General features: G+C 41.5%; 1 protein-coding gene across 17 annotated transcripts in view; it reads left to right on the top strand.

Moving 5' to 3' along the window:
* The window catches only part of CACNA1D (calcium voltage-gated channel subunit alpha1 D), a 524,402-nt gene that overhangs the window by 318,950 nt on the left and 179,298 nt on the right, over window positions 1-26,154 (top strand). For all 17 annotated transcript variants that reach the window (XR_012235243.1, XM_073592294.1, XM_073592295.1 and 14 more), the window contains exons 10-14: window positions 13,571-13,658; window positions 17,112-17,138; window positions 17,282-17,442; window positions 20,351-20,576; window positions 22,921-23,128. Coding sequence is in view for 16 of the 17 variants with exons in the window: in XM_073592294.1 (XP_073448395.1) it covers window positions 13,571-13,658; window positions 17,112-17,138; window positions 17,282-17,442; window positions 20,351-20,576; window positions 22,921-23,128 (710 nt within the window). In the remaining variant the exon portion in view is untranslated. The remainder of the gene's footprint in view (window positions 1-13,570; window positions 13,659-17,111; window positions 17,139-17,281; window positions 17,443-20,350; window positions 20,577-22,920; window positions 23,129-26,154) is intronic.

The raw sequence follows: 26,154 nt of genomic DNA, 5'->3' as shown, positions 1-26,154 counted from the left end.
AAGATAAATAAAAAAAAAAAAAATAACAAACATATCATACTTACCTCCACTGTGCAGCTCGTTTTGCACAGAGTGGCCCTTAACCTGCTCTTCTGGGGTCCCCCGGCGTCTCTCGCGGCTCCCCCCCACATCAGGTAACCCCCTCGGAGAAGCGCTTCCCCAAGGAGGTTACCTTGCGGGCGCGCTCCCAAGTCCAGCATTCGGCATCCATAGAGGCCGAATGCAGGACTCGACCCCTCCTCCTGGCGCTCGCGCCATTGGATTTGATTGACAGCAGCGGGAGCCAATGGCTGCGCTGCTATCAATCTATCCAATCAAGAGCCGAGAACCCCGGGCAGAGAGACAGCGCGTCCCCGCCGGGTCAAGTTCGAGGGTTTAGGTAATTAAAACGGGGGGGGGGGGGGGAGGCTGGGGGGCCGGTCAATGACAGGTGTTTTTTCACCTTAATGCATAGGATGCATTAAGGTGAAAAAACACGAAGGTTTACAACCCCTTTATAATCCCCACTTCTGGGATGAATCAGAGCATTGTGCCGATGCTGAACAATCAGAATCGCTCTGATCCATCCTGGAAACACTGCAGAAAGACGAGGGAGAAGAGCATAGATTTTAAATCCCTGGACTGCTACACTGGCTGAGTGGCCACTGACAGCTCATCACCCATGGAGGTAAGTATAGTGGGGAGCAGGGGTGGGGGTGGAGAGAGTGCACAGTGTTAGTTACTTTTTCATTTTTTACGCAGAATTTTTTCTGTAGCTAGTGCATCCTTATCGTATATAAGTCCTTACATTTTATAAAGCTTCCATGGTGACACATACTGAGAGGTGGAGCCTAATGGCACGGGGGTTGGGATTTAACATCACCTATACATTATACAATTTAAAGAGGAAGTAAACCTTGATGGGTTTTACTTCCTCTTTTTTCCCCTGCAAAGTAAAAGCATAAGATACATACTAGCCCATTATGTGACACTTACCTGGTGCCTGCATCCATCTTTGCCCCTCTTATTTCCAGGGCCACGGACTCCAGCTCTGTGACTGTCTGGAGTCATGTGACGTCACTCCCGCGCATGCGCCTGGGAGCTGTCAGTCACGGCACTTGCTAGTGAAGAAAAGGCACGAGGGCGCACTACAAGCTAAATATCTCCTAAACGGCTCACGTTTAGGAGATATTTACAGTACCTATAGGTAAGCCTTATTATAGGCTTACCTATAGGTACAACTTCTGCACTTGGGGGGTATACAACCACTTTAACATTCATAACTAAAAGGAAAAAAGGGGCTCTACTTGTTTTTCCAACCTTCCTCTTATACCGTGTACAATGCTCTCCAATTCTTGAGATGCACTTTTAGTGCAGCAGAGAATATTGTCTTTTTTTTTAACAAATAAAACTATTTTGCATAGGAAGGGGCACCAATTCTTTGTGTCTTGCTTTTGCCTGCAGACTCTGTCTGCATACGAATAAGTCAGTTTAACTTAACAACAAGATAAGCTTAGCTGTAGCTGACATATCTGACCTAGTTATTTGTAGAATTAATATCATGAAAATTCATGCGTGAAAAGGAAGTCACTTATTGCGTAGGGAGCAGTCATACTGCATGCTGCTACATGCACAAATATGACAGCAAGTAAGCAAATGACATCAACCGAGCTCATATTATTACCAAAGATTTTTTGAAAGAGGTGGAGGAAAGATCGGTGTTTGCAGTGGGCATGGCAAGCCCTTCTTTTTAGCATCAGCTGGGGAAAAAATTCCATCAGTAATTGGTAGCTATAGTCAAAAGAGACATTTTTATTTATCAACCCTATTTTAACATTGATGTTCAAGGAGAACCATTGTAATGATCGCTCCCTTTCTCTTTTAACGGTTTCAAAGTGTACCTGTATCTTGGCAGTAAACATAATATTCTAAAAGACTTTAGACTTTAAATGGGATACAGCTGTGCATTCACAATTCAGTACAAGAAACAGTATCTAAAGATTGTACGATACACATGCAGTCTAAAATGAACATGATGGGCTATGAAAGAAGGAGAAGAGAGTGCCCATGTGCTGGCTTATCATGGAGAAACCTAATTAAAAATGAACTCTGGGATAAGCAAATTTTGTCTAAAAATAGGAGTCGTTTTTTCTTACTTGAATCTTGGTGTGCTTTGTGTATTTCTTCCAGATCTGTGCCGTAATCTAGTGTGAAACTTCCTGTAATAAAGACCGGCCACTACTGCTCTCTCACCTTGTGCAGGGTGACTGGTCTTGTCCCCGCCCCCTTCTGTAGTTTTCTGCAGGTGGTCTTTAGTGGGTGGGACTGGACAGGTCCCTCCCACAACCCTGCTCGCTGCTCAAGCTACAGAACAGTTATGATGTCACGGTTACTATTACAAGGTGATATCTCTATTTGTAAGGGATTTTGGTGCACATAAAGTGGATTTATATCTTTTGTGTCTATGAAGAAATACATTTAAATGAAAGCTGGTGTGCCCAGAATTCAGCTTTAAAGCGGAGATCCGCCATATTTTTTTTTTAAAGTCAGCTGCTACAAACACTGCAGCTGCTTACTTTTAAAATATGGACACTTACCTGTCCAGGGCACCCGCGATGTCCTCACCCGAAGCTGATCTGTCCCTCGGCTTTCGGGTGGAGGCGCCACCATCTTCAGTAAGGGAATCAGGAAGTGAAGCCTTGTAGCTTCACAGCCTGGTTCCCTAATGTGCATGTTGCGATGCGCGTCCTCGCTGGTCCCTGCTGTCTTCTGGGACCTGTGTGTCACCCAGAAGACATGGGGGGGACCAAGGAGGGGCCAGACATGGCGTAGATCACCGTGGAGCCTGCGGCGATCTATGCCCGGAAGTGGAAGCAAATACCTGGATTAGACAATCCGGACAGAGGAAGTTCCATTTTGGGGTGGAACTTCGCTTTAATCAATAATGGTACTGTGACCTGGTAGGGTAATGTGCTTTCAGGATACATTAATCATGCTGCATGACACGTATTATTATCCTTATACAGGATTTACATAGCGCCAACAGTTTGTGTAGTGCTTAACAAAATGAAGGCAGACATTACAGTTACATTACAATTTGGTACAAGAGGAATCAGAGGGCCCTGCTCGCTAGAGCTTACAATCTAGGAGACTTAGCTACCTTGTTGGATTTACAGCGTTGAGCCAGAAATGTGGGGAAATGGTGATTGACACAAAGAAATGTACTGACAGAAGTCCACTATTTTAAGACATTTCCAAAAAATTAGTTAGAAATCACAACATATTACAAAATCATAAGGAAAAAAAGGTTTGAAAAAGTGTCACGTGTTAACATATCCCCTACATAATAAACCTTCTTTATGTAAAGTATGCAGCCATGTAACATAATAAAGATAAGTTAAAACTCAATTTAAATCCGCTAAATGCATTCCTGGTGCAAAGGTGTACAAAGTCTTACAATTGGTTTTCTGTGTAAAGTAGTCACAACCTGAGTAGAAAACCTATCCCCTATCAGCAGGCTGCATTGAAGGACCTTTGTTCTCTGCATGGAAGCTGTGGTCTTGTTTGGCTGTACTTCTCCTGTGGATCACAGATGTGCAGTTCGTTCTGCAGTCCTGTGACCCGTTTTCAGCAGACAGCGGGCTGAAGTCACAAAGTCAGTCCAGGCTGGGAAAGATCGCCATATGGCCGCTGAGCTCCGGAGCCTGCTGCTCCCGCCTCCTCCACAATTCAGCGCTCCAGTGAGCAGGGAGGAGGCAGAGCATTGCTGTGAGGACTGAGTGATCAGTGGCCTTTTATTGCTCAGTCCTCTGTCCTAGAGCCGGCAGGGGGACAGATGCAGCATCGGACAGATGTTCATCCACCTAGGTAGGTATGATTTAAAATAAAAAAAATACTTCTCTTTTAACCACTTGTGAACCAGCCGCCGTCATTGTATTGTGGCAGGTCTGCTTGTTCCTGCAAATCACCGGAATTGAACGTCGGCTATAGTTTGTGGGCGCGCGAGCCAGCGGGGGAGCCAATCAGTGGGTGGGGCAGACTCCCGATCTTTCCCTGCAGTGACAGAACGGGGATTTGCCTGTGTAAACAAGGCAAATCTCCGTTCTGACAGGGGAGATCACACAGATCCTGTCTTTCTGCTATGCAGGAAGACGGATCTGTGTATTTCCCCAGGTAGCCCATCCCACATACAGTTAGAACACACCTGCAGGGAACACATTTAACCCCTTGATCACCCCTGATGTTAACCCCTTCTCTGCCTTGTCATTAGTACAATAATAGTGCATATTTTTAGCACTGATTACTGTAATAATGTCACTGGCTCCCAAAAAAGTGTCAAAAATGTCAGTTAGGTGTCCAATCTGTCTGCCGCAATGTCGCAGTCCCGCAGATCACCGCCATTACTAAATCTATTCCCTATTTTGTAGACACTATAACTTTTGCACATACCAATCAATATACGCTTATTGCAAATTTTTTTTTACCAAAAATATATAGAAGAATATATATCGGCCTAAACTGAGGAAGAATTTTTTTTATTTTTGTAATGTTTATTATAGCAAAAAGTAACAAATATATATATTTTTTAAATCTTCGCTCTTTTTTTGTTTATAGCGCAAAAAATAAAAACCGCAGAGGTGACTAAATACCACCAAAAGAAAGCTCTATTTGTGGGGAAAAAAAAGACGTCAATTTAGTTTGGGTACAGTGTCGCACGACCGCACAATTGTCAGTTAAATTGTCGCAGTGCCGTATAGCAAAAAATGGCCTGGTCATTAAGGGGGAAAATCTTCCGGTCCTTAAGTGGTTAAAATAGTTCTACGGTCATAAGGTTTTTTTTACCGTAATGCATTCCTTGCAAGGTAAAGAAAAAACTTTACTAACTGTCCTAGTTCTCCCATCCCTAAACACTTACCTGGCTTCGGTCACTGCTCCAGCACGTTCTTCGTCACCACTCCCCTGACTTTCTGATTTCACAGGAGAAACTGAGGAGAGCAGAACCATTGGCTCCTGTTGCTGTCAGTCAAACTCCTGTGAGGAGGAAGCTGGGGCATGGCTTACTGGCAATGTGTGTGACTATGGACACACACAGCCCAACTTGGGAGTGTGCACACGCAAGTGCTTCCTTTATAGCACCTGGGTTGCTAAGGAGTCACCCAGAGCACAAAGAAGCTGATAGCATCAATGAAGAGCAGAGTGTGTTCCGTATAACACCATTTAAAAAAAAAATATATAGTATCACTTTAAAAGGAGGCCTGCCAGTCCTCTACAAAGAGACCACTGCTTCCAAATAGATAGCAAGGGTTCTACTTTGCAGCATGCTGGCAGGGGGCAGGTTTTGCTATTGAGGCTGTGGCTGCCTTTTAAAGAAGGGAAACTGTAATACTTTGTACACTTTTTGTTTTAATGCACCTGGAATACCGTATATTTAGTCAATTTTTAGTTTAAGTTTTATTGGCCTTTTATAGCTGTTTGGCTGAAGTTCCCTTTTATTGCCCAAGAATGAACATGATCATGTTGCAGTCTATCTGAGCAAACGTTTTTCCTCTGGATCCAACTGTGTATTATCAAACAACTCCTTAGTGACAGCGGCTGTTAATTAAGATAGACATTTTCTAATGCATTGAAGATTGCTACTACTGGAACCTCTGGGATTTCCTGAGCAAAGTTGTTATAGGAATGTAATTACAGTTTGGGGAGTTAAGGTAATTACTTGTGGAGTATATAGATATTTCCAGTGACATGTCCTTATGTCACAACTCTTCTAATTATGTTTCTGAAATCAAGAACTACAGTTTTTTTTCTGCACAACTGTTGAGGAGGCCATTTTTTTCAGCTCTAACCTTTGCTTCCATAGTTAGACTAGCTTCACACCTTTTGCGATTCTGTTTTTCTGGCAGTATTACCGTGTTTTTTAAAATGCATTGATGCTTCTTTTGCACATGAACTGACGGATGATGCATTTTCATGCATCATGTGTTTTTAGGTTGGGCAGTAAGAAACTAGACTTGTTTCTGGGCACTGAAAATGCATATAGAATGCATACAGACATTTTCATGCATTACCATTGACTCATATGGGCCTCGAAATGACATTGCACAGATGTGAGCAGGCTCTGTCTGTAGTATTGCGTTTGATGACACATGCATGACAGCATGTTTTGGCATGTGCGTTAAAACATGAAAGTGTGAACAGAGCCTATGCTAGACATTTTTTTTTTAACCATAAAAATAGGTTTCTGTGGTTTAAGTGAAGTGAGTGGGCATACGTTTTCTGTAGGTATTCATTTTATGTAAAAGAGCCCATACATACTGAGAGGGTTGTGACATGTAATGTACCTGGCTAGAAAGCTAAGATGTTATTGGTTATCTTTGGCCAATTTCTCAAAATATTTCTAAATAACATTCACTAAAGGATGTTCCATCACTCCACTCTATCTCACTTTCCTTTAAAATACTTGCTATACTGCCCAGATAGATCACACAGCCCTACAGCTGTGAGTGATCATTTACTATTTTGAATAAACAGACGGAGCTGTCAGGGTTGTGTGATAGAGCTGCTAGTAAACATATGTAAAGATGAATGTTCATTCATCATAATAAAAGATTATTCAGCTTAGAGAGGGTTGAGGACTCAATGCTGGCTGTAGCCCTCCATAAGAACACCCACAAATTGGGATTAAGACTGGGGTGGAGCTACAGCCAATACAAACATAGAAAAAGAGGTTGTTTTACTGCACAGTGCTTTCATGTATGAGAACAGAACCAATTGCTGTTATTACCCTTAATATATTATAAAATCAATAATTATTAATGAAGAAAAAGAAAAAGTGTAGCGCTGTATTATAATTATAAGCATCAGTGTAAACATTAGTGCCAACCACCCGTATGTATACCTATGATCAGTGCTGATGATCAAGCAGAAAAAAGACACTAAGGTCTTATAATAACACCATATAAGTAGAAATCTAAAGGTAATCAGAAATAAAAAATTAGAGAATTAAAAAATTAAACAATTAAACCACCACACTACATAATAAACCTTAATGTGGACTGTGTAATTACAACTAAATCATTCCAAGAACCTCAAAGAAATAAACGTGTACAATAAAACTTGAGGTGAGATAGGAAATAAGTCTCAGGGATATTAAACAGTTCATCCAATCCGACAGATGATTCTTGGGGAATACATATGGATCTTGCAGTGGTATCTATTCGCATCCAAAATGATCTTTCATATGTTCAACAAGGCAGGAAGTAAAATGAAATGCCCTTACCAGAAGTGATGGACTCACAGGCCGTTGGCAGTGAGTCGTATAGGCTTTCACCGTTTATACGGTAAGGTTACAGCTGTCCTTGATCCATAATGGAAGGTTCTGAATGACTCCACGACCTGCGATCTTTATCGGTGAAATCGAGTTCACCCGAAAGAAGGGGCAAAAATCTTGAGCGGTACCATGGGGTCCTCTTCCAGCGATCACTTGATCTCACTCTTATGTAATAAAAAAAGGGGAAAAGACGGCTCCACGTAGCATTAGATCCGGGTAACCAGGGAATTTTATTGTAATGGTTAAAAAATTCCAATAAAATCAGGTTAAAAACAAAGTTCATATGAACAGAAAAGCAAATCTAGCGCAGTAATATCAGATGGCTGTGGTAGCGTCACACACCCGACGCGTTTCGTCTACCAAGACTTCAACTGGGGTAAAAGTATTATGTAAAATGTATTACCCTCGGTCCCCTGGTGTTTTAAGTAAAAGTTTAACATTTTTGGTGAGAGTTCTTATTTAAGTGTTCTGAATACAGTCTGGCACCCTGCAGAGGGGCCTAAATGATCAGCAAGGAAAAGGGGGATCGTCCTTCATTCTTTTACTTTAGGGCTAGCACTGTGCTTACTATACAGGTCCCCTTGTCCTTTTCTGTCCCTGAGTAGCAGTACAGGAATCACATGCAGCTAATCCACCTCTGTTAGCCATTACATTGGCACAGTTCTCTGGAGTTTTCAAATAAAACTTGTTTTTAGAAGCCTCTGACATATCCAAAACAGGCAAGGATGCTGCCAAATAGGCTTAGTAAAATAGTATTATTTTTCCCTTAAATCTCTGAAATCCCTAATCCTGCAAGCTAGCATGTTGTAAGATTGCTGCCAGTGCAAAACGCCGTCCTGTTTAGTTGCAGTAAATTGCATCAAAAGCTAAGATTTTTTTTTTTAGCCTTCCACTATTTTATATATAGATATTTTTACAGGGCAGTTGTTTTACATATTATTTGGAATAATTATTTTTGGAATTTTGTAACATGGTGGTCTTTCTGGTTTTAGGGTTTCAATGCACATTCAGTCTAATTGTACATTCTTCATTAGACCTACTAACAATTAAAGAGGGGCAAAGGCCTGCCTGATTGAATATAAATTAAAAGGACTGTTTAGGTAGACCTTCATACTTTTGGTTAATTTAGGAGAATGTAAAGTCAGATTGTCACAGGTGTGGTCATCTTTATCCTACAGACCTGCAGCCAGACCCAAAAACTGCTGTAGGTACCTGTACCCTCTATAGGAATTCAGTGGGCATACAACCAGATGCAAGACTTATATTAGAACTCATTTGATAATTAGGAAGTTTTACAACCTCCAGAAGAGACTCCTTTGCACAGTTCTGACATACAAAAACAAGCTTATATTAAAAAGCCCACACTGATCTACAGCATCTGCTTATGTCTGCACTGATCCAGAGAACAATGGGCCATGTGACAAAGATTCATGCAAATCAGATAACTCATTCAGATCCAAGTGTACACACCAGGGTTATTTGCTATGGTCCTTGGTATTGAAGTTGTTGCTTAGTCCTGTTGTAGTTAGAGGCGTAGGAAGATTAAGGTCTAATATTCTTGGCTGTCATTATTCATGCTAGTAGCTAAACACGGACAATAAACACACTACATCACAATGTGAGAGATTTCTGTTTATTGCTAACTGTAGTTTATAGTTTTGTTAATTATAAAATAGCAGTAATAAAGTAGTACAGAGTGGCGCAGTAAATGTATTCACAGGTAAGCTTGACCACTAAGGAAACAATTATACATCATTTTTAACTAAAGATCATTAAATTTTGCTACTGAGGTAAGAAAATGTGTCATTTGTCTGTCTAATGTGTCTGTCTACCTATTGGTTAGTGTGTTGTTTGTCCAATCCAGCCTTTCTCAAACTTTTTACACCAGGGGAACCCTTGAAACTTTCAGGTCTCAGGGAATCCCTGCTAAGGTTGGCCTATTGGGAAAATGCAGCTTACATTGGTGGTCAGTGGGAAAAATGTCCCTTACATGGGTGGTCAGTGGGGAAAATGTCCCTTACATTGGTGGTCAATGAGAAGAATGCCCCTTGCATTGGTGGTCAGTGGGAAGAATGCCCCCTTACAATGGTGATGAGAATGCCACCTTTACAATAAGCTAAAAAATAAATTGGCGTTATGCTGTTGGCTTTACCAAGTGGTGATGAACCTGAAACTAGGCAGGTACCATTTAATGGGAGGTCAATCAGCCACACCTCAAGGAACCACTAGGAACCTCCGGAGGAACCCTAGGGTTCCACTGTACCCATGGCTGGTCTAATCTGCCTATTTATCATTGTTTTGTTTATCCTTCTAATCTAACCATTGATCAATTCATTAATTGATTGAACTATCTATCTATCTATCTATCTATCTATCTATCTATCTATCTATCTATCTATCTATCTATCTATCTATCTATCTATCTATCAGTTGACTGTCGTTCTCTAACCAGTCTATGTAGTCTTCCTGGCTACCTTTGTTTTACATTATAAACACTAATTTAAGTTTAATTCTAAATGACCGCATCTATAACCTGTTTTCTTTTTACAGCTGTGTCACTTTGTACATTTACATGGGCATGTAAATTCTTTATGGTGTACAGTATACATTTATTTTTTGCAAGGGTGGTGCATTACTGATCCATATATACCTGAACTGCTGTGTGTTTGCTGTGCTGTGTGGTGTGCTGTGTCTTAAACAGAAAACAGAATGCTGACTTTGTTTAGAGAATTTAAAAGGAAATCTGCTGAGAGAAAAATTCTGATTTTGCTGACCTACTACTGGAAATGCTAGTTGCCTGACCTGCCATACTGATTTATTAAAGTTGTAGTTTAGGTGTAAAGGCTTTCTAAGTCCCTAATAAAGAAAAAGCATGCAGCAAGTAAAGTCACTGCAAAGCCAGACCTACTGATCTGCATAACTGTTTTAGGTCAGGAACTTAAGAAATATTCAAGTCATTGAAGTATTAACTAACATTTTCAGAAGGAGAATTCTGCATTGATCATCACCTCTATATTTCTCAGTACAGAGATTTCCTTTAAGATATGTTCATTGTAAAGACTCATAGTTAGTAACATTGTCTATACTCCAACTGATCAAGGTATTTAGCATTAAAAAGCGTTATGTACACAGATATTAAAGTGATGTTAAAGGTACAATTTTTATTTAAAAAAAAAATAACAAACATGTACTTACCTGCTCTGTGCAATGGTTTTGCACAGAGCAGCCCCAATCCATCTCTTCTCTGGTCCCCTGTTGGCACTCTAGGCTCCTTTCTCCTGCCGAGTGCCCCCATAGCAAGCCGCTTGCTATGGGGGCGTTTGTGTGTGCTTGCCACTGAGACACACTCTGTGTGTCCATAAGACACACAAAACAGAGTTTAGCGTCATTCCTGCTCACGCCTCCCTAGCTGTCATTGATGTGATTGACATAGCCAATGGCTCCCGCTGCTGTGTCTTAGCCAATGAGGAGCCAGAGAGCAGAGTCTGTAATGAAACTGCATGCAAAAAAATGTTTTACCTTCACACATAGAATGCATGAAGGTAAAAAAACCTTCTGCCTTTAGGACCTCTTTAAGCTTGAGCTTCATTCTATTTTGACAACTATCCCCTGGTTGTCAGGGGATGCAAGAATACCTCTAATCACCTCTGTGGTAATCAGAGGTTCTTATGCAAGGGATGTACTGAAGGCAATGCAATACTGGGCATCACTTTTTTTTATTAACTTACACAGGTTGTTCAAATTTCATATGTTGGCAGAGTAATGCCCTGTACACACGGTCGGACATTGATCGGACATTCCGACAACATTTTTTTCGACTGATGTTGGCTCGAACTTGTCTTGCATACACACGGTCACACAAAGTTGTCGGAAAATCCGATTATTCTGAACGTGGTGACGTAAAACACGTACATCGGGACTATAAACGGGGCAGTAGCCAATAGCTTTCATTTCTTAATTTATTCTGAGCATGCGTGGCACTTTGTGTGTCGGATTTGTGTACATACGATCGGAATTTCCGACAACGGATTTTGTTGTCGGAAAATTTTATAGCCTGCTCTCAAACTTTGTGTGTCGGAAATTCCTATGGAAAATGTGTGATGGAGCCCACACATGGTCGGAATTTCTGACAACAAGGTCCTATTACACATTTTCCATCGGAAAATCCTATCGCGTGTACAGGGCATATCTCTTTCTCTATAGTAACTCTTCTTCTTTTTCATTGTAGGTAAATAATGGATTCCAAGCAGAAGCAATGTGCTGTCATTGAGTTCTTAATATAGGAAGGATGCAGGCTGTCCACATCCACCGAAAGCTACAGAGTGTTTACGGAAGTGACACTATTGTCAATGGTGTCATCTCCGTAAACATTCTCTAGTCCAGTGTTTCTCAACTCCAGTCCTCAAGGCGCCCCAACAGGTCTTGTTTTCAGGATTTCCCTCAGATGAAACGGCTGTGGTAATTACTAAGGAAGTGAAACTGATCAAATCACCTGTGCAAAATAATGGAAATCCTGAAAACATGACCTGTTGGGGCGCCTTGAGGACTGGAGTTGAGAAACACTGCTCTAGTCTTCTGTGGATGTGGACTGCCTGCATCCCTCCTTCATCAATAACTCAATGATGGCACGTTGCTTCTGCTTGGAATCCATTATTTACCTGCTATGAAAAAGAAGAAGAGTTACTAAAGAGGAAGAGTTATTCTACCAACATGTGAAATGTGAATGATCTACAGTATGTACGTTAATAAAAAAAAAGTTATGCCCATTTTTACATTGCTTTCCGTACAGCCCACTGATATGCACAACATTAGTATTTGCTGGATGCACATTAGGGAACAAGGGAATTCAACTGTGTACAGTTCATTGCCACTGAGAATTTTTTTTGGAAATAAACAAGTCAAATAAATAAATGTTAATATAATAAAAGGGGGAAGGGGGAGTAAACTGATGGTCCATTTGGTCTTTTCCTGCCATCTCTTTTATGTTTCTGTATGTGTCCCTGTGCCATATGTATAGAGTATGTATAGAGGAGTCTCATTTTCTATTGAGGTGATCAGAGGTTTACTTGCATCTGCTGACAGCAGATGGTGGCTATTGCAGCAGGTAAATCTACATTGGTAAGACTCATGACAGCTGGATAGTCAGAGGTCACAAGACACTGTTAAAGTAATCTCTCAGGATCATTTACCTGATGAACCTCATCTTTTCATGTAGACAGTTCTCATCAGATATATGTGTCAGATCAGCTGTCTTTTTTTTTTTTTTATAAAAAATAATTTACCAAATGCAACACTTGTATAAATTGATTTATATGGCTACATGCTTTATTTTGTGTGTTGTCATTTATTTAAACAGATATCTCATGTGGTTGGACGCTCATGGGCTGGATCACCCACTGGTTTTCTGTATTTCTAATGCCGTGTACACATGAGCGGATTTCTCATCGGAAAAAGATATGACGGCTTTTCCGATGGAATTCCGCTCAAGTTTGCCTTGCATACACACGGTCATGCAAAAGTTCGCTGAAATTACGCTGAAATTACGACCGTCAAGAACGCGGTGACGTACAACACTACGACGAGCCGAGAAAATGAAGTTCAATGCTTCCGAGCATGCGTCGAATTGTTTCCTAACATGCGTAGGGATTTTGCGAGTCGGAATTGCCACAGGCGTGCTACAGACGATCGCTTTTTCGGATAGGAACTTTTTCCGTCCAAAAAATTAAGAACATGCTCTCAATTTTTTGTTGGCTGGAATTAGGCCAGCAAAAGTCCGATGGAGCATACACACGGTCGCATTTTCCGACGAAAAAATCTCATTGGTCTTTTGCGGGCCGAAATTCCGAACGTGTGTACGCGGCATAAAAGATGCTATATATGTATATGTGTCAACAAAAATGAGATTTCCACCATGGCACAGTAGATGGTTGGAGCTTAGAGTGCCAAGAAAGACATAAAATACATCTGGATGACTCCTTCCACCTGTATGAAAAGATATAGTTGCTTGGCTGGAACAAATCTTTGTGGAGATTGCAAAAAGCATTTGTAGAAAACAGCTTGTATAAGCACTGGAAAGCAAACTCTTCTAATACCTAGAACAAAGATCATAGTTTTAAGTTGACGATGACAGCACAACAAAATGAAATGCTACAGCCACCTTGTATGGTACTCCTGTGTGCATTGTCAGATGCAATTTGCAAGATGAATGAATTATATGCATCCTACTAAAAAAATTTAAAGTGGTATTTTTTTTTTCTTGTACAGCGAGCATGCCAACCAGTGAGACAGAATCAGTAAATACTGAAACTGCTGGTACAGAAGGAGAAGGTGGTGGGTGTTGCAGCAGTGTGTGGTAAGTTCAGAATGTTCCATTGGAATTTCAGGGGTTGTAAAAGATTCACTGAGTGAATATCTTAGCATTTGCACAGCTATTGCAAATAATCCCATTTGTCTAATATGTGTATTTTAGTGCATTCTAGTGGCCATAATGCGGTATTTTCCTAAAGTACCACAATCGGGTAAATGCCAAATTAAGGCCACTAGATAAAGCTGGCAATAATATGAAATACACATATTAGACACATTATTTGTGACAGTGGTGCAAATGCTAAGACAGCCAAACAGCATTTTTTTAAAAAAACACACATCTAAGAGTCACTTGTGCAATATTCTTTCCCTGCCCTATGTGCACTGTATTTTGACAATGAGCTATGTTTGTGGGAAATACGTTCCAATCTCGCAAAATGATTAGGATAACACATTTGGTCTCATCCCTGATCTACCCAAACCTTATTACCGGATTAGGGCCTATGACTTCAACATTTCCTTTAAATATCAGTACCTGAAAGTCATGACCTTTACACTGTAACAGACACTCATGACTAATTGATCTTGCAGGCAAAAGCCATTAAACAGATTTTCCAATGTGATCCTCCAGGATAAGCCAGATGGACAGGTAGAGGGGCATCTGCTGTATACCTAAATATGCTAGTATGGTAACAAACATACTCGTCAATGCAGTATTCTGTGATAAAGAGACTAATTTGAACATCACCTGTCTCCTGTGATCTGACCAAGTCATTACCTGCATGTTAGGATTTTATAATAATTAAGTAATTGTTTTATTGATCTGGGTGCCTTATTTACATCAAAGATGTACCGTATGCCCCAAATACTTAATGAAGTTAAGTTTAGGTTAATGAAAAAAAATCAGCACAAAGACGTTACCTAAATTTAATGCAGAATATCCTTTATTCTGGTGATGGCAGTTTTCTGCCCCCCTCTCATAGCCTGCAGCCATAATTTTCCAGTGCTGCAGGGGGTTAATACCAGCACTGAACCTGTGACCTATCAAGAGTGCCGACTATGTCCTCCCACCTCCTTCATTCATAGAGGCTGTACCTCTCTCTGCCAGTCCCTCCACTTCCGCTCACCCAACAAATAAAATTCAAAGTACTAACAACAACTTACAAAGCAATCCACAACTCTGTCAATGCTTTTCTCTAGGACTTCTCCCGAGCTTTTCCCTTTCTTTGGAACTCCCTACCCCAATCTGTCCAACTATCTCCTAATCGATCTATCGTTAGAGGAGCCCTGAAAACCCATCTCTTTAAAGAAGTCTATCCTTCTTCTAACTAATACACAGTTTTTACTTTATCCGTCAGCTCATCCCCCACAGCTATTACCTTTTGTATCACTTGACCCTCCCTCTTAGATTGTAAGCTCTAACGAGCAGGGCCCTCTGATTGCTCTTGTACCAAATTGTTTTGTAACTGTAATGCCTGTCGTTATTTTGTAAAGTGCTGCGCAAACTGTTGCCACTATATAAATCCTGTATTATAATAATAATTATAGGTTTCAACAATGAAAAGAAATCTATGATTGGATGACAGGCAAATTAATGAGCTCACTTATAGATCACTTTTCATTCATGGAAGCTTTGGTACAGTTTCTGTGAATGGAGGTCTAAGAAATGCTTTAATGCTTTTGTCACGGCAAAATAAACAAAAATCATATGCAACACATCTCTTCAACACATGCACATTTCCCAGTGAAGACCCTGCAAGTACAAAACAGTACCTATTGATCTGCCAGAAATGCGTTCAGCTCCTAAGACCTGTTGTAGGCTGACAGTAAACAGCATGGTGGACTGAGTGGTGTCAGCCTTACCAATGTCTTTTGCTCAGCTTTAAAGTGGATGTAAACCCAATTTTTTTTTTATGTCATAATGTAGAGTATAAGATTTCCTATCATTTGAGCCCAGTCTTGCCACAAAGAGTTAATCCATCTCTGAGCAATCCTCTTTTATTGTTCAGTGAGATAAAACTTGACAAACAGAGAAAAACTTTGTCAAATCCTCCCCCTTGCTATGAGTGACAGATGATTTACATATCTTGTGCACTAGCCTAAGACACATGGATTATTTTTTAATTCCCACCCCCACTCCTTTCTTCAGTAGCTCTACAAGGATTGGCTGTTCCACACCTCAGCATGATTTGGCATGCTGAAGTCATGTGGTTACTTTCCTGTCTTTTCACTGGATGTTAGAGATCATAGCAGAAGTTCAGTGTAAGAAATACACAGGAGAAAATGCATATAGACAAGGGGAGTGTAGAGGTGGGCGGGGAGTCTACTGACATCATGACTCCACCCACCGAGCTCCAGACAACAGACCCACCCACAGAATCTGCAGTTTTTCGGGTCTCATAACAGACAGAGGGGAGACATTTGACAGGTAAAGATACATGCAGGAGGCATGTATATCTTATAGATAACTCCTATGGCAGTAGTTTAGAAAGAATGACATTGGGTTTACATCCACTTTAATAGCCTTTGAGATAACAAGTATGGAAAGGACACATGAAAGCTCAGAATTTCTGACATAATCAACAGGTTTTTTTTTTTTGCACTTATCAAACAAGTATAACATAAGGCTTTCAATGGTATATTTAACAGACCAAAGGGAGCAAATAAAAAAGGTTTATTATTATAGATTTATATACACTTTAAGCATTTCTCAAGCAATGGGGTCAATTTTCTAACTGGAGAGTGCAAAATCTGGTGCAGCTCTGCATAGAAACCAATCAGCTTCCAGATTTTTTTTGTCAAGTTGGAAGCTGATTGGCTACCATGCACAGCTGCACCCGATTTTGCACTCTCCATTTTTGGTGAATCAATCCCGATGTCTTGCTTCTATGGCTTCTAAACAACATACAGCTCATTACACACAAGGCATGCTCCATCCAGCTTGCAACTGAAAAAAGTATGTGTCAAACCTGATGCTATGAAAGCAATCATTACCCCAACTAGAGCTTTAAAAGAAAGCTTTCTAAATGGGAATTCTAGCCAGAGTGTGTTTTTTTTTATTGGGGGTTGAGTAGGTAAGGTTGGAATGCTGGGTTTTTGTTGCAGTCTTCGTTATATTAGGGGAATTTCCCCACACTTCCTATCTTAGTGACCAAAAAGGAAAGAAGGTGAATTGTCACTGATGGGATGTACCAATAATAAACAAAATTTTTATGTTTTTCCACACTGCTAAAAATATTGTCATGTTTCATTTGGAAAGAACCCTCTTATTGCTTATTTTGGTGACTACACACTGAAGTGATAAGAAAGCCACCCTGTTGGGGACACAGATAGCAAAATCTTATTGGCAGAGCTTCTAACGCCAAAACTGGCTGGAATTTACTTTAAATCTCATCAGACCTTGTAGTGATGACGTCAGTTTATGTGAACTTGTCTAACTGGGAAACCTTTACTGTATTTCATATTTATGTGTTTTTTTTTTTTTCTTTTTCTTTTTTAGTCAGTCATTATCCAAGTCTAAATGCAGGTATGTAAACATTATATACACTATTTATGTCCATAGTTGTTCCTTGATAAATGGGCCTATATCATAATTAAATTTCAGTGCTTGAAGTTTAATATATATTCCTTTTTGTCTATTTAAATAATTCTATGATGATCTCTCTGTAGTCGGCGCTGGCGTCGATGGAATCGGTTCAACAGAAGAAGGTGCAGGGCTGCAGTGAAATCTGTTTCCTTTTACTGGTTGGTTATAATCTTGGTCTTTCTCAACACTCTGACCATCTCCTCTGAGCACTATAATCAACCAGATTGGCTAACACAAATACAAGGTACAACTATATATATTATTATATTTTTCTACTAAAAGCAAATACAACTAAAACAATATCCCTTCTAAAAACATATCCCTTCCAGTGGAGCTGTGCCTGCACTGCAAGGGTAAATTGCTAATTTTGGCCCAGGGGAACATCAAAATATTTTCTTACCTGATCTTCTGCTTCTCCCTGCAGCTAGACCGGAGCACTGGGGAGCACAATCTCCCAGAAGAGTGGAGGATTAGGGAAATTAAACCAATTCTCCTCTCCCCTAGACAAAACAAGCTATTAACCCTTGCTGCGCAGGTGCCAGAGTCCCAGAGTTGGGCTTTAAAACTTGATAAATGGATGTATGTAAAGAGAATGGATTGATGTATGAACAGAAGAAACATAATTTATGTAAATCATACCTAACCTGCTAGATGTTTTCCAGTAATTCCTTCCTAGGCCAGACGTATTCAAGTAGATTTTAGTGGATATTGGGTGGGAGAGCTTGTTACAAAAAACTGGGCACAATCCCCAACGGGGAGCCAAAACTTGTAAAGAAGAAATCCCCTTGTCTCTCCACATGGGGAGACTATGGGGAATGGGTATTTTAGAGTGTAGTAACACTACACATAAAATAACAAATGTATTTATATAAAGTTGAAAAGTGGAGCGAAAACTCCATAAAAGGTAATATCTCATAAATGTAGACATATACAATAACCCTCTGTGCAGCATAGAAGAGCTATTAGGGTGAAAAGCGTCAATCCATATACTTCTCTGCTGCACAGACCCTTTTTGTACATGTCTACATTTATGAAATATTACCTTTTATTGCGTTTTCACTCCACTTTTCAACTTTATATAAATAAATTTGTTATTTTATGTGTTGTGTTACTTTGGTTATTTTTTGGCACTCTAAAATCCCTATTCCCCATAGTCTTCCCATGTGGAGAGACAAAGGGACTTCTTCCTTACAAGCCAAGTAGATTTTAGTTTGCTAAAGCACCTTATATAAAAAAAGAGATGGTTTGCATGTGTTTAAAAAAACAAAAAAGGACGTGTTGTCTTCATCAGAAGCCGATGAGACTGGGAGACAACACAGGAGCAGGGTTGGGAGATTGGGACACAGAATTGCCACCCTATAACAGGAACTGCCTGAACAAAGACCTTAAAGTAGAAGTTCTGATTATACAACTTCCACCTTTTAAATTTTTGCCACCCCCGATTGCTCTTACGCTGCATACAATTAAGCACAAAATGCAATGTAATTACCTTTTTTTTCTACACTTTCCTGTGCCATCACATGACCAGCCCCTCTGTGTGATGGCAGAGGGGTCATGGCTTTTCGGAAACGTGATCGAATAGGTAAACAAGGAAAAAAGGTATTTACATAGCATTTTGGGCTTAATTATATGCAGCATGATAGGGAGCAAGGGGAGCAGCAGCATTTAAAAGGTCAATGTTATATAGCCTGAATCTCTACTGTAATGTCAGGATTGCCAGGTATTGTTTTTTGTTACATTTGAAACGTGGTTTATTGAGAAAATAGTAGTCATACAATCAGAGCAGAGGAAACAAAATAAATACTGGTACATTAGCAGTACTGTTAAGTAGTCAAATCCATAAGGATATGGCAACACAGAGAAATAATCGTTATGGAAGATGACAGATAAAGTTGGAATGGAGAACCATTGGCAATGATATGCGGCACATCTACAAATACAGAGGTTTATAATGTGATGCACAACCCTCACCCAACACCAAGCCCAGGCTTAGGAACACGTGTCCAGGACAGCCAGCCAAAGGTCCCAAATCTTGTTATACTTGGCTGGACACCCTCTATTAACATAAATATGTTTTTTTATATGGAAGGGTGGAGTTAACTTCATGGACCCAGTTTTGAAATGTAGTGGGCAATGCCTGCATCCAGGAGTGGCCAATTAATTTCCTGTAAACAAAAAGAACTACATGTAGAAAGAGTGTCCCATATTTATCTGCATCTGGATTAGGGAATAAGCCTAGGAGACACAATTTCAGGTTTACTGTCAGGGGTGAACCCATTTTGTCATGCAAAAATTGGACCACTTTGGACCAATAACATTAACAGCTGGGCAATCCCATAGCATATGAAAAAGTCTCCCTGGGATCTGAACATCTAGAGCACATGGGAGAACGGGAGGGGTGATATCTTGTAACTTGTATAGGGGTCAAGTAGGCTCTATGAATAATATATAGCTGTATAAGATGATCAGAGATCTTAGGGGCTACCACCTTTACAGTTATCTAATATTTCTTCCCAGTCCCCATCTTCCACGTCCCCCCGCATCCTGTGTCCATCTAGATTTAATTTGATAGGCCAGGCTAGATGCAGAGGGAGTGAGAAGGTTACTGAAGAACATAGAGATTAATTTCTTAGAGTCCAATCCTAAATTCATGTCCAGGGTAGGAAGAACTGATAATAATTGGCTGATAATTGGGGGAGAGGGTGAGGGAATTGAGTATCCTAAAATCGTGTCCAGGGTGGGAAGACAAGGTATTATTTAAATGAAAGCCACAGATGTATACATTTAGAAAATTTTTACATTTAGAAAATTAGATTTGAAATGATAAAACATCTTAAAGCTTATATGAGATTTTAAAAATATATATATTTTAAAACTGATGGAATAAAATAGGACACACTGTAAATTGATATCATGACAATAAGGTACTGCTAGTACTGACACTGTTGAAATACATATATATTCAACGTTTCACCTTTCAAAGGATTTGTAATCTTGTACAGCTATAATACACACATCATCAGCACTTCCACAACCAGATAGATGACAATTACCAAATTCTGATAAAATCACAGAATCGGAAAGAAAATTGCATGCAATAAAATTATAGTGATAGAATTCTGTGTTATTCTCACCAAATGCCTGTTTTTCAGATATAGCAAATAAGGTCCTACTGGCCTGTTTCACCTGTGAGATGTTGGTGAAGATGTACAGTCTTGGCCTTCAGGCATACTTTGTCTCCCTCTTTAACCGGTTTGACTGCTTCGTGGTGTGTGGAGGCATAACTGAAACCATCTTAGTGGAGCTGGAGATTATGTCCCCTCTTGGAATATCTGTCTTTCGATGTGTCCGACTTCTGAGGATTTTTAAAGTCACCAGGTAACCTGACAAGTACGACCTGCAAATGCATTCTGTGGTCTTGTTTTCTATTTCTTTAACTCACGGAAAGTGAAAAAAAAATCGCTAGAAGGTACAGTATCTCACAAAAGTGAGTACACCCCTCACATTTTTGTAAATATTTTATTATGATAATTATGATTATTTGATTATGTGACAACACTGAAGAAATGACACTTTGCTACAATGTAAAGTAGTAAGTGTACAGCTTGTATAACTGTAAATTTGCTGTCCCCTCAAAATAACTCGACATACAGCCATTGATATCTAAATTTGCTGGCAATAAAAGTGAGCACGCCCCTGAGTGAAAATGTCCAAATTGGGCCCAAAATGTCAATATTTTGTGTGGACACCATTTTTTTCCTGCACTGCCTTAACCCTCTTGGGCATGGATTTTACCAGAGCTTCACAGGTTGCCACTGGAGTCCTCTTCCACTCCATGACGACATCACGGAGCTGGTGGATGCTAGACCATGCCGCAGCTCAGTTTCAGGGTCTTGGCAATCTTCTTATAGCCTAAGCCATCTTTATGTAGAGCAACAATTCTTTTTTTCAGCTCCTCAGAGAGTTCTTTACCATGAGGTGTCATGTTAAACTTCCAGCAGGCATGTACTGGCCTTTGGGATTACTAGGAGTTTCCCAGTGGGCCGGTTTCAGTGACAGCCAGAGGCATCCCTAGGGGGTGGCTTTTGGGGCTATAGCCCAGAATCTGGGGCCCATACCCCCAAGTCCCAGGGGTCCCCACAGGGCCGCAGCCCACTATCAGGCAATGGCCTCTCTGCACCCGTGTGGCGGGCAGCACGGGAGAGCTGGAGAGCAGGCAGGCAGCACGGGAGAGCCGGGCGGGTGAGAGAGCAGAGATGACATTATCTCTCACTGTTCACCCTCTCTCTGGTGACCCTGATGTAAGGAGCGGCTCTCTGGGGACTCTGAGGTAAGGAGGGGCTCATTGGGGACCCTGATGTAAGAGGGGCTCATTGGGGACCCTGATGTAAGGGGGGCTCTCTGGGGACCCTGATGTAAGGCGGAGGCTCTCTGGGGACTCTGATGAGAGGGGGGCTCTCTGGGGACTCTAATGTAAGGGGGGTGCTCTCTGTTGTAAGGGGGGTGCTCTGGGGACCCTAATGTAAGTGGGGGGGTTTTCTGGGGATCCCGATTGGACGACTAGCAGACTGATAAAGAGAGGAGGGACAAGCATGGAGGACACAGGAGCCGCCCCACAGCTCGCCGCCGTCACCCGCTGCCTGACCCGCCACTAAGATGGGGTAATTGCTGGCCAGACAGCGGGTGTTCGGAGGTCACAAGTGGCTGCATTTGACGGACACAAATGGCTGCATATGACAGGCACAAGTGGCTGCATTTGATGGGCACAAAGTGGCTGCATTTGATGGGCACAAGTGGCTGCATATGACGGGCACAAGTGGCTCTCTTATATCACAGATCTCTAGTAGGGAAGAGCTCAGGCTTGTAGGATCGTAGTCTGAACCCACCTGAGCGATCCCACTGAGAAGCTGACATTTTTGCTGTGCAAATCATAAGTGGCTGAGGCTTTCCTCTCCTAAGGACCCCAAGGCCCAGAGAAAGAACTGATGGATTATAAATTAAGGCTATGTGATTTTACTTCAAGTTGCACCGGTGCCGGGTTTCTACTTTCTTTCCTGTCCCCACAAGTGCCTGTATACAAGGAGCTTGTATGCATGTGGCTGCAGGGTGGGGAATGCCTCAGCCTCCTGTGCTTAGCCAAGTATTGTGACTTGCTTCCTGGCAGGATCCTTCAAGTGGGTTTGGACTAGGATCTGAACACACTTGAGCTCATCCCTACTCTCTATAATCCTTTAGATAGCACCAGGGAAAACTCAATGTAACAATCCACTTTACCTTCAGAAGTCTTATGCTCTGTATTCTGTGTTAAGTCATTATCCATCCTTTCCCAATTTATTGGAATAATATGTTAATAGGTCAGCCAAAATGGTATCATGGGTGCCAATTGTTGTTTATCTTAGAGGAACAGGAAGCGCCTCCACTGAACTGGGTGCCTCCAGGTGGTCAGTCAATCCATCTGACAGTGCTTATATACAGACAGTGCAGTGCACCCCCTTACTGGCTGGACCATATATATCTGGCTCTGTTCTACTATTGGTATGTCTCTATTACTATGATTCCAGATATATTAAAGATGATGATTTGAGCCCCTTTAATACAGCATGGTCCTCTCTACAAATACAAAAATAGGTTACTTTGTATATTGCTCACATAGAGTCTAAGGGGGAAAGAGGAGGAAGAGTTAGCTTACCTTATGGTAATGTGTTTGCTGTTTCTTTTTCAGGCACTGGGCTTCACTCAGCAATCTTGTAGCATCCCTATTAAATTCCATGAAATCCATTGCGTCTTTGTTACTCCTGCTGTTCCTCTTCATCATCATCTTCTCCTTGCTGGGGATGCAGCTCTTTGGTGGCAAGTTTAACTTTGATGAGACACAGACGAAAAGAAGCACTTTTGATAACTTTCCTCAGTCTCTTTTGACAGTATTTCAGGTAACAGACACCAATTTACGGGGGGGGGGGGGAGTAACTTTGCTATTTTAATATTATTGAAATGGCAATATATAACCTTTAAACATATTGCTTTCTACTAATAAAGCATTAATACTGAACTTCAGGAAATTATAAAAAGTTCATGGCATTCGTTTTTAACCACTTCAATACCAGGCACTTAGACACCTTCCCGCCCAGACCAATTTTCAGCTTTCAGCGCTGTCGCAATTTGAATGACAATTGCGCGGTCATGCTACACTGTACCCAAACAAATTTTTTATCATTTTGTTCCCACAAATAGAGCTTTCTTTTGGTGGTATTTGATCACCTCTGCGGTTTTTATTTTTTGCGCAACAAATAAAAAAAGACCGAAAATTTTGAAAAAAAACAAGTTTTTCTTTGTTTCTGTTAAAATTTTTTTGTAAATAAGTACGTTTTCTTCTTCAATGACGGGCACTGATATGGCTGCACTGACGGGCACTGACTGGCACTGATACGGCGGCACTGATGGGCACCGATGAGGTGGCACCAATGAGGTGGCACTGATGAGGTGGCACTGACGGGCACTGATGATGGGCACTGATAGGCGGCACTGATGGGCACTGATAGGCGGCACTGATTGGCACTGATAGGTGGCACTGGTAAGCGGCACTGATGGGCACTCATAGGTGGCACAGATGGGCACTCATAGGTGGCATTGATGGGCACTCATAGGTGGCATTGATGGGCACTCATAGGTGGCACTGATAGTTGGCACAGATGGGCATGGATGGGCACTGATAGATGGGCACTGATGGGCACGGATGGGCACTGACAGGTGGCATGAATGGGCACTGATGGGTGGCACTGACGGCACTGGTTGTTTGCAGTGATGCCCCTAAGGGTGGCATTGTTGGGCATCACTGCAACATAATTGTGCCAATAAGTGCCCATTTGTGGGCACTGATTGGCACTGACTGGGCACACTGGGCACATGTGGATGGCCATGGGGTACATACCTGGCCATCCACATGTTGCCCCTTCCCTGGTGGTCCTAGTGGCGATTCCTGGTGGTCCAGTGTGGTGATCTGAGGGGGGCTGCGCTGATAAACAATCAGCACAGACCCCCCCCTGCCAGGAGAGCCGCCGATCGGCTCTCCTCTAATCGCGTCTGTCAGACGCGAGTGAGGAAGAGCCGATCAACGGCTCTTCCTATTGACAGCGTGATCAGCCGTGATTGGACACGGCTGATCACGTGGTAAAGAGCCTCCGCCGGAGGCTTTTTACCAAGATCAGTGTAGCGGTGTGTCACACTGACACACCGCTCCACCGATCGCCGCGATGCGCGCCCCCGGGGGCGCGCTGCGGCATGTTATCCTGCTGGACGTCATATGACGTCCAGTCAGGATAACACAACCACTTCCCGGACGTCAATCCGCTATAGGGCGGGCGGGAAGTGGTTAAACACAGTATACAGTATGTGCCTGGAATCTGTCTTTGTATTAGCTTCCTGTGTGCCCCTGCAAACCAGAATAATAATTATTAATAGATATGCTTTATATTTTTCACATTTTCCATACAATGATACATTTGGTTGTATTTTGCACTGTTTAAAATAGTAGTGTAATTTAGAGATGAGCAAATTAATACACAGTCCTCAGTGAACAGAACATTAAAAAATAAGAGTCCAACTCCAGCAAAAACTTTTTTTATAACCTGTACTGTGTAAACTCTGTCCCAAAAAGGCAAGCAGAAAGCAAGCACATAGTCACCATTTTTGCCTGTAGGTTCCCCGCAGCTGGTCTTTTCCGCAAAGCTGACTTTTTTGTCTTGTTTAATTATGTCACAGTTTTTCTGTGTAAAAGTGACTATCATGGTAGACTAGCAGGGCTTTCCTTCCTTATATCAAGACTGACACCCCCCCCCCCCCCCCCCCGCTAAATTTTGATTTGATGACTGACTAAAGGTGGGGTATACAGGCATACCCCACTTTTAAGTACACAATGGGGTTTATTTACTAAAGCTGGAAAGTGCAAAAATAGGCTCACTTCTGCATAGAAACCAATGAGCTTCCAAGTTTTATTACCAAAGCTTAATTGAACAAGCTGGTGTTAGAAGCTCATTGGTTTCTATGCAGAAGGGAGCCTGATTTTGCACTTTCCAGCTTAATAAATAAACCCCATTGTGTACTTAAAAGTGGACTATGCCTGTATTCAAGAAGCAGCACAAATACACAGAATAAGTCCACTAATGATGCAGAAGGTAGATCCTTGTCAACTACAGCTTTCTCTCCAGCAAGCCCTTAGGAAGGAAGTGACATCAAGTCTCCCTCTAAGTCTTACAGGGCTAACAATCAGAGGCATTGGTGCCATAGCTGAACTCACACTACAGATGTACAGCTATTGGCCTGCAGAAGTGCCCAGGCAGACTCATGTGCCAGGAAGTCCATTGCTATTGTTCAGAAGAAATTCATTACACAGAGAACACTTGCCAGGGTACTGGCAGGGTACTGCTGAGGCACAATTTACATTTCTATATATTTTTGTTCCTTATAGGATAGAAAAAAATCTCTTTTTGATTTAAGCTCCAGTTTAAGTTTAAGACGTTTTTTTCTGTCTGACCCTGTTATGCCCCGTACACATGGTCGGATTTTCCGATGAAAATGTGTAATAGACCTTGTTGTCGGAAATTTCGACCGTGTGTAGGCTCCATCACACATTTTCCATCGGATTTTCCGACACACAAAGTTTGAGAGCAGGCTATGAAATTTTCAGACAACAAAATCCGTTGTCGGAATTTCCGATCGTGTGTACACAAATCCGACGCACAAAGTGCCACTCATGCTCAGAATAAATAAAGAGATGAAAGCTATTGGCTACTGCCCCGTTTATAGTCCCGACGTACGTGTTTTATGTCACCGCATTCAGAATGATCGGATTTTCCGACAACTATGTGTGACCGTGTGTATGCAAGACAAGTTTGAGCCAACATCCGTCTGAAAAAATCCTAGGATTTTGTTGTCGGAATGTCCGATCAATGTCCGACCG

The sequence above is a fragment of the Aquarana catesbeiana genome, linkage group LG07 (genome assembly GCF_042186555.1).
Source record: "Aquarana catesbeiana isolate 2022-GZ linkage group LG07, ASM4218655v1, whole genome shotgun sequence".
Classification (NCBI taxonomy): Eukaryota; Metazoa; Chordata; class Amphibia; order Anura; family Ranidae; genus Aquarana; species Aquarana catesbeiana.
Note: the sequence above shows the minus strand (reverse complement) of the source record. Positions and strands in the feature narration are given on the sequence as shown.